The sequence below is a fragment of the Chelon labrosus genome, assembly GCF_963514085.1.
Source record: "Chelon labrosus genome assembly, chromosome: 4".
Classification (NCBI taxonomy): Eukaryota; Metazoa; Chordata; class Actinopteri; order Mugiliformes; family Mugilidae; genus Chelon; species Chelon labrosus.
The window spans coordinates 5224324-5233537 of record NC_140340.1 but is presented as its reverse complement, the minus strand read 5'-3'; the positions used below and the strand labels follow the sequence as shown (position 1 = coordinate 5233537).

The 9214-nt window shown below is 43.4% G+C and overlaps 1 protein-coding gene across 1 annotated transcript; it reads left to right on the top strand.

Moving 5' to 3' along the window:
• Positions 1–361: 361 nt before the first annotated feature.
• LOC311487104 (transcription factor 15-like) lies at positions 362–1545 on the top strand (the record flags this gene model as incomplete). Its single annotated transcript, XM_084543223.1, has 2 exons — positions 362–838; positions 1431–1545. 2 exons carry the CDS (start codon positions 362–364, stop codon positions 1494–1496), a joined length of 543 nt encoding a protein of 180 aa, XP_084399349.1. The 3' UTR covers positions 1497–1545.
• Between the last annotated feature and the right edge of the window lie 7669 nt (positions 1546–9214).

The window sequence follows — 9214 nt, the reverse complement described above, 5'->3', positions numbered from 1 at the left end:
CAGAGTTGGCTCTCACCATTCATAAAAACTATCTGCGCACTAACGTTTGTTGAGTCGGTTCCACATTTCACAACACCAGATATTTAGGACCAAAACATTTGTGGAAAAACGCGTGTCCTTCCATCTGCTCCACCCCTCTCCTTAAACTAATGCTGAGGCGCTACTGTAGCCGCTATAAGAGCCCTCCCTGTCACAATAACTGGTGGGCAATCTTGAGGGGAAGTGTCAAAACAAACCGGGGACTCTTGCTGCCCGAATCTTGGAGATAAGGCGCCTTTTACGCGCGGCTCTTGTCTGAATGCGCTGTTTTCTGTTTCTATAAATAAGGAACTGCTTTCCCTTGTGAATCTTTCGTCCACCCATGATGGCTTTCACTATGCTGAGGCCGGTGTCCACGCATCCCTTCTCTTACCCCGCGGACCTGACCTTAATGTCGGACGACGACGAGGGGAAAAGCAGCGAGAGCGACGGTGGCACCGATCAGGGCTACGGCTTCTGCGGGGCTCTGGGCGAGGGTTACCGGCGGGAGTCCGGCGGCGTGGTGGTCCGGCAGCGGAACGCCGCCAACGCCAGGGAGCGACACCGGACCCAGAACGTCAACACGGCCTTCACGGCACTGCGGACGCTCATCCCCACGGAGCCGGTGGACAGAAAACTCTCCAAAATCGAAACGCTGCGCCTGGCGTCCAGCTACATCTCCCACTTGGCCAACGTGCTGGTGGTCGGGGACGGCAGGGAGGACGGCCAGCCGTGCCTGGGTGCCGTCTACAAGGGGAGTGGAGAGGGCAAACTGCCCCGGACTATCTGCACATTCTGCCTCAGCAACCAACGGAAAGGGGTAAATACTCCCACAGATTATTGCTATTTTGTTATTTATAATTTCACCAATACTGTTAAATAGGGATTACTTAGTGTAACATGCAAGGCCACTTCTTCCTGCACAATTTCTCCTGCACAGCATCTAATTTAGGGTGTAGCTTATTCCAAATTTCTGTGCATTGGTGAATTGGTGTGTACATCTTCAGAATGAGGAGGGAATAGAAAAGTTGTCATGTTTTATTCTGTAAACACTGTTGTATCCCCTAAAAAAGGATTGTTAGACTACCTCAGTAGACTATAACAGTCTCTACTTTGCACTGATATCTGATTAAATTGAGCTGCAGGTTAGGTATCCCAGTGAAATGATGTGGTCCATCTCTGTGTTCCTAAATCTCCCTGCTGGGATTTATGTATCATTCAGTGCACGGAGCAAAGAGTTTTATTATTTGCAGACAGCTATGCAGTTTGCACTGAACCCATTCCTGTGCTTTCGAAGGTGCATGGCATCTGAATTTAGAGACTGGTTTTGGATTGAGGTATTTTCCACAGATAATGATGTTTAAAAGATGTTTACATTGACCCTGGTGGTAAAATTCCTCCTCTGTTCACAGGTGAAGGACAGACGAGACTGCGTGAAGATGCACGGAACCAGCACGAGACAAATAAGTCGGCGGTGAAAGCGCCTGAATCGGAGTGTGGGACTTTTCTCAGCAGACTTCCCAGCGTTTCCAGAGACTTGAAGCATGTCAGCACAAAAAAAGAAAAAAAAAGTCTTACAGGACTTCTTTGACTTTCTGTGAGTTTTCCCTCAATGGACACTTAACCCCGTGTGTTGGTGAGAAGATTAGATGGGACGACTGGCACCAGAACCACCTGTATGTCTCCTGTGGACATACTCTTGCCTTGGGGACATATTTTTTTAAAATCCCTAGTAGAGCAAAGTGAGTGATGACAGGAAGATTATTTGTACTTAACTAAGACTAAACATTTATTTAAAATCAGCATCTTAAAAGCCATAAGACACAGAACAAGAATTGATTCCAACCCTGGATTAGGATTGGGTTTACTGTAACACAAATCTTTGGATAAATGCAGTTTAGCAAAAACTAAAAGTCATAAACTATGAGCCAAAAGATATCATTAATATTCTCTTTTGTGGAACAAACAGTTTATAGCAATTATGCTTTATAGTACACTGGATTATTTTATTTAATGGTGGTTTTGTTTCGCATCATTAAATGTCACTCGTCAGCTCCATCTGTTTACTGGGTGATCACTGGACAAAGACATACAGTAGATACCTTGGTGCCCAGTCTCTCGTATCACACCTTGGGTAAGATACTGATGAGATTAACTCCATTATATATATATATTTTTAAGATGATATAAGATCATTTTAAAATCCTCAACATGTTGTTTCTGGAGAGCTTTACTCTTAAACGGACCTCTACAGCGGAGTGGGTTTAAAAGAGCAAATCATGACGAACAGCGCCGTCCACCTGAGCTGGTGTCGTGATCTCGAGAGCGACAGTAGACGTCTGTGGGACTCTATTGTAATTTTTTTTTTATTACATTGTTGTACATCTACTTTGAAATTAAATTTATTTTTACACAGACGTGAGGGAAGGTGGGAATGCATTTATTTACATTTCTAGAAATGTGTTGGATTATAACAAAGCTGGAGGAGTTTTGAGTGCATTCGCAAATAACATCAAATACTGCAGTTATAGTGTGAAAACCCTCATAAAAATGAGGATTTGCATTTGTTCTTCGCCATCACTGAGAAGATTCCCATATCCTATAGACAATGACGTAATTTATGTACCTTTTAAATGTCTTTTAGTTGAAACTTCTTTTTATTCATCCAGATTTGAAGATATTCATCTCCAAGACCTCTGCCACCATCACTTGAACGTGCAAAGTGTGAAATAATTCTCATTAATCTCATTTAAAATGTTGAGCCGCCACACTGGCGGCGATATGCGGCAATGTGTTTTTGACTTGTCAAAAGCCAAAAGTCCATTTTGACTTTGGATTAACTAATGAGAATTTTATTTATGGCCATAAGACACGACTGTATTTTGTAATTATGACCAATTTTCACGCATAGGAGTCCATTCGCTTCTCTTCCTCCCCCTGTTTGTCTGGGGGTTTATATGTGATTTCACTCATTGCTTGTGCTGAAACTGATCTTCAGGTGATTGTTGTTGCACTTAGCCCTAAAAAGAAATTTACAAATTTGCTTGAATTATTGGTTGCAAACGACAGCAAGGCAGCCATTCTAATTATGAATTAACTTCACCACAAATAGAAGAAGAAGAAGAAGAAGAAGAAGAAGAAGGTGTTTTTAGGTGCATCTATTGTGCTCATATGGAAATCTTACAAACAGGCTGCATTTTACAGCAACTTGGGATTTGACTGCATGTTCTGAATCATTTACATCAACAGTAATCTTAAAACTAGACAAATAAATCTGAAAGTATTATGTAATGTGTTACAGAATGGTTTGAAGATCAGTACGCTGCCAAAAAAAAAAAAAAGTTGGAGAGATTCAGACCGTCCAGGCCCATAGATGAAATAATGGAAACATTACTGGCAGCTTTGAGACTGCAGAGAGGAAACCCACTGTATATGGGGAATTCCAGTGATGGTTTACCTTCTTTGTCCGAGTAATTCCACGGATTCCCAACAGAGGAAGTAATCAATCTTTTCTGAGCTGCTTGTGTCCCTGCATCGGACTTGAGAGAGTCCTGTCAGTGTGGCTGGTGCTGGGTGCCAGTTAGGAAGGCGTGAATCAGAGTCAACTCTGGAAGAGGTAAAGCCAAAACAGGAAAAAGACACAAATCGTTGTTGTTGGATGTGTTGTGATAACTGATGATTGCTCATGTGAGACGTACATAAGGGGCTGTAACACATTACTGGAGCAATTCCAGCAAGATCAACCATAGAAATTTAAGGAAGCTTCTCTAGTTACACAAACGTGTACAATGTCTGAGCTCTTCTTGACAGAATTATACCGCCTCTGTTGGTTTTCATTCGTACCGTTTGCCCATTTGGAGCCAGGATCCAGGGGAATACAGCAATCGGAGGGCTGATCTTTGGCCCGACCCTGCTGCTCCGGTAGTAAATCTCCCCGGTTGGGATCCACATGTGGTGTTTATCAGTCACAGCTAATATCACCTAGCACCCTGTGTTCCGACAAACACAGCTGGCGTTGAATTGATGTCGTAGATCACACCGGGAGAGCAGCCCAGTGAGCTTTGTAAGAGTTGGAGTGTGCCCAGAGCACGATAGAGTTTCACTTTCTTTTTTCTTCCAAGTAGATAAAGTGTCCATTGTGATCTATTACCGTACTGAAGCAAGGCTGACGTGTCTGCCAGCTTGTCGTATTAGCGAAAAGACTTGAAACCTGAAAAGAAAGCAATGTTAAAGGGGTCAATTTGACAATATGGGAAGTATTCTTATTTGCTGAGGCGGATAACATTCTGCACCTCTGCAGCTGCAACAACCGAAACGTAAAAGTGACAGTTTGGGCTATTATTGTGAATTACAGGAACTAAAAAGTTGTAAATGTGCTAGAACAGTCTTGGCCTCCTCCTTTAACTAAACTTCCCTTTAGTTAAAAAAATCTGCAATCAAAGAAACTATTCTTTTAAGCAGGTAATGAACTGTGTGAAATTGGCAAAAGAAAGCAATCATCCCCAAGGCATAATGTATACAGCATATCAGTACAGATCTGATGTGAGGGCCTTTGCTCAAAGTACAAGAGCCGGTCGGTTCCTGAATCACCCGGGTTAATGATTTGAATCTTTGCAATGAATCAGGAATCACGAATCAGAGGTCTGCATTAACCCGGATCCTATGAGTCCCTTGGCTGGCTGCTGCTAAGGTGAGTTAGCAGACTCCCCGGAAAAAATGCGGACCCAGACTCGGCTTCTCTCCAGTCAGTGAATCTAAGCAGTAAGTTAAGTACTGCAACAAGCAAACACTGGCGTTAGTTACGCGGCTGATATATTTTATGCACATATGAGGACATTTTGCATTCAACGACACTGAGTCAAGTGACTCAAGTGGACTGGATCACCTCAGTGAGCAACTCAGACTAACCCGGGTCCGTAAAATAAACCGCCACCAAAAAGTACAAGGCGTAATGGTTAATACTTTATAGGGTTTTCACCGATGCCTCACAGCCAGAAGGTTCTGGTTCTGGTTTGGGTTCTGGTTCCTTTCTGTGTTTGCATGTTCTCCCTGTGTCTGCGTGGGTTCTCTCCAGGTACTCCAGCTTCCTCCCAGCGTCCAAAGACATGCTGGTTAGGTTCATTGATGATTCTAAATTGACCGTAGGTGTGAGTGTGAATGGTTGTCTGTCTCTCTGCGTTAGCCCTGAGATAGACTGGAGACCGGTCCAGGGTGTACCCCGCCTCTTGCCCGATGATAACTGAGATAGGTTCCAGCCCCCCCATGACCCTTCACAGGACATTTTAAATTGTGTCCCGGTGCCGGTTTAGAAGCATGTGGTTTTCATCCAGCCAATCAGAGCAGATCGAGGCAGCATCCTCAGGGTCCAATGTGGTCTGCAAGGTGCCCCTCTGCATGAAAGCTGAGCGTAACTGCTTTATTAGGTACCACGAAGAAGAAGTGTCCTAATGTTGTCTAATGTCATAATGTGTATGTCGACAAGTGCCTGAATCAGCACTTATGTTCTAATGGTCTAAATACATGTTTACATTTGTTTTACCACTTAAGAGGAGCAAGGAACCATATATGGTAACTTGATTGATCTTGATTTTCTACATGAAAATGAAAAATTTTGAAAGATTTCACACTCCAAGGTTGAAATGGCGTTCTTGAAGACAGTTCACCAAGTGGCTGTTTCGGTTCTAAATGATGGTGGGTAGTTTAGACTTTTATTAAGAACATGTGCAAGTGGTTCCCACATAGAACTCACATGACTAAGGTCTGTTAACAAGCAGATACTCATCAGAAATTAGAGGAATTGTTCAAATAATCTGGGTTATTGGTTCTTTAAAGACGCATTATTGGTCAGAAATGGAATTAAATTCTATTTATTGCATCCATTCCTGTAGTAGTTTCCGCACAAATTATGTGTGCATGTGTATTTATATAGTATTTATATATGTACTGTGTTTTACAAAAACACTCAAAAGTTGAACTGGCTGGTTTATTGCAGATTTAAAACATCTGACAACACAGTTATAATGAAACTTTTTCCTTGTAGTGTTTGAACGTCCACCCCTCTGGAAGAAAGTTATTGCACTCGTAGTCCCGGGGGACGGCACAAATAACTGCACACTTGCATAAAACATCCCAACCCTCCAGTTTCTCTCCACCTGTCATTGCTGGAGCCTAATTAGAAGCTGCTGTGTGAGCTTATCCTGCACCTCCGAGGGCCCGGCAGAACCTCGCTCAACGGCTCCCAAAGGCCCCGCAGGCAGGAAGATGTCATAGAGAAACAGGAAGGAAAAGGCCTGAGTGCTCAACCCTGCCAAGGCCCTCCCCGTGGGGCCCCGGGCCCTGGGTCAGTGCCAGTTTTGACATCAATGGGAGCCCAGATGGCTCGTCGTGCTCAGCTGATGCTTATTTTAATCCCTGGGTGGGAAAGTGGGGCTGAACATAACTGTGAATCGGAATCCAGGGAGCAGTTTTACTGTGAATGTGCTTGTCACATTTATTTATCATTAATAATGTTAGAAATGACCCTCTGTCACTAAAATATTAATAATAGCAAGAACAACACAAGATACATGCAGCAATCTGGGAAGACTGGAAAATGGCAAATGTACTCATGCAGATTACACCAATCAGGCATAACATTATGACCACCTTCCTAATATTGTGTAGGTCTCCTTTGTGCCTCCAAAACAGTTGTGGCTCATCAGAGAATGGACATGGGCCAGAGTGAATGTTGTTAGTGGGGGCTTTTGAGGAGAGGGGCCTCTGTGGATCATCCCACAGATACTCGATCAGTTTGGGATCTAGTGAATTTGGAGGCCAGGTCATCACCTTGTGCTTGTTTTTTTTTTAGTTGTTCCTAAAGCGTTTTTGTGTGTGTGTCCGTGTCAGGCTGCATCCTGCTGGGGATGGCTGCTGCCATCAAGGAGTGTCATTGCTATGGGGTGGGGGTGTCTGGTCTGGTCTAGGTGGGTGCTACATGTCTAAGTAACATCCACACCAATGAATGTCAGGTCCAAAAGTTTCCCAGCAGAACATTGAATTGTCACAAGATGGTCGATTTTATTTACTTCTCCTGTCAGTGGTTCTAATGTTGTGGCTGATCGGTGCATGTTATTTATTAAACTGACAAAAAAAATTGATCTTTCTATACACAAACAGTATGATGCAAAGTTTGGAGAATCCACCTCTGACCTGTGTGGATTCTCTGTACGGGACAGCACGAAGTTCCATCCAAATGTAAATTAATCTGTCAAAGTTTAAGCACTTTCCCCATCTTCAGCTCCATCTGGTGCGCGTTAGTGGACGATAACACGGGGCAAATAGGAAGGGCTAAGATGGTGATATAGCTCCGCTCCGCCACCCTTACCCTAAACAGAGGTGCTGCTGTAGCTGCTGTTTCTCTCCCACTCCACCCATCGATGGAAAAACATAAAAATCTGAAGGAGCATAGCAAAGACCGCCGCCCCATTAAAAGGGTGTGCAGTGCATGTGTAATGGCGATTACCTCCTCCTGGAAAAACTAACAATGCTCCTTCAGCCCTGTCTTACTTGTAAATTGTGCCACTGCCTTCTAAAGCTCTGCAGAGGTTAAACAAATTAGCCAGCTATTTATTTTTCATTTATTTTTGGGGTACAACAATACAGGCAATGACAAAATTTAAAGCAAAGGTGACAGTTAGCTCCCTCCGTCGTACGACACAGTCAGCAATGCTGAAAGGGAATTGGATTAAACAGATTTTAATTCATTGGTATGTGAATATATGAGCTTATAAATGAGCTTGTGTTATACACCGATCAGGCATAACATTATGACCACCTTCCTAATATTGTGTAGGACTCCCTTGTGCCTCCAAAACAGTCCAGCCAGCCAGAAGTGCCAAGTTAAGAGGCAGCGATAAAAGCCGACAGCAGAGCAGAGTCTCCAGTCTCTGAGACTCAGAGTCTCCAGGGTCGTGACTGACTCTCACCACCTCGCTGAGATCCTCTGAGATGAGACAAGCTCGGTGGAAGTGCTAAAACACTGCACTTCATTCTTCACAATAATACCTGAACTCAAACTCTCTCATTTAGTTCTTGATGACGCCTCAATCGTTTGCTGACAAGGAAGAATTTGCATTTGCAAAGACAGCTATGGAGCTTTGAGATTAAATAATTTAGTTACTGAACTTTTAATATGCCATAAATATGGAAAATTAAGCATATTGCATTACAAATTGTGATCAGTAAGGAATATTCAGCGCTGCATACATTAGAAGTGGAATACTGCCTGCTTGTACAGTAAGATCAATATCACACTGCCATATTTGTCTAACACAGGATACGAGTGTGCGTGTGGATGTGCGTTCTGCAAAGGGCGATGGCGTTGACACACTCTCTTCTCGGCAGCAGACGCTCTTTGGAACAATTGTTTCCCTCCCAGCATGCATCGGGAGGAAGCACTGGAAAGACCTGAGACATTTGTGTGGACAATATCACTCCACCGGGGCACTGCTGTCAGCTTGGCTCCTGCTCCTGCACTCTGCTTCACTTTCAGGGCGTTGGTCCTTAATGCAGAGGTGAAAGGTGACTAATCTGAAGCCTGATTTCTCCCCCTGTCTAAATATTACAACAATATATCTGCACAGACCGCTCTGGAGGAGGAAAGAGACAGACTTCCGCGGTAGCTTGACGTCTATCTCCGCTACCAAAGGTTTTCTTAGCTTAGGCGTTTTGTTTTTACTTTGCTTCTTTGCCCGATGGAATAGTTTACTCTTAAAAAAGAGACCTGCTCCTTAACTTTATTCTGCATTGTGCTACATGAGAAACAATAAAGTGGATCTACTTTTTCTTCCATACAATTAAAACACTATTGCGCACTTCCCTTTGACGCTGGAGCTTGCAGCTTGAGTAATGACAGGTAGCATGTGTTTGGCAGAGATTTTTGAAGCGATAACACAATGCATAATTTATTAAGTTGTGAAATCCCACAGGAAAACCTCTTCTAGGTATAAAGAGATGTAAAGATTGGGGTTTTAACAAGGCATGAAGAATGGTCTTGGGTGCAATAAAGGCAATTGTTCAATGGTCGAAGCCTCCTGCAACTGGGAGATGGATAGGGGAAGAATATGCTTCTGAAAACTTTTGAACCAATTTCATCACCCTCAGCAATTGTTTGGAGGATATCCTCAATCAACGTCCCCGAAGAGCACAATGAATAGCC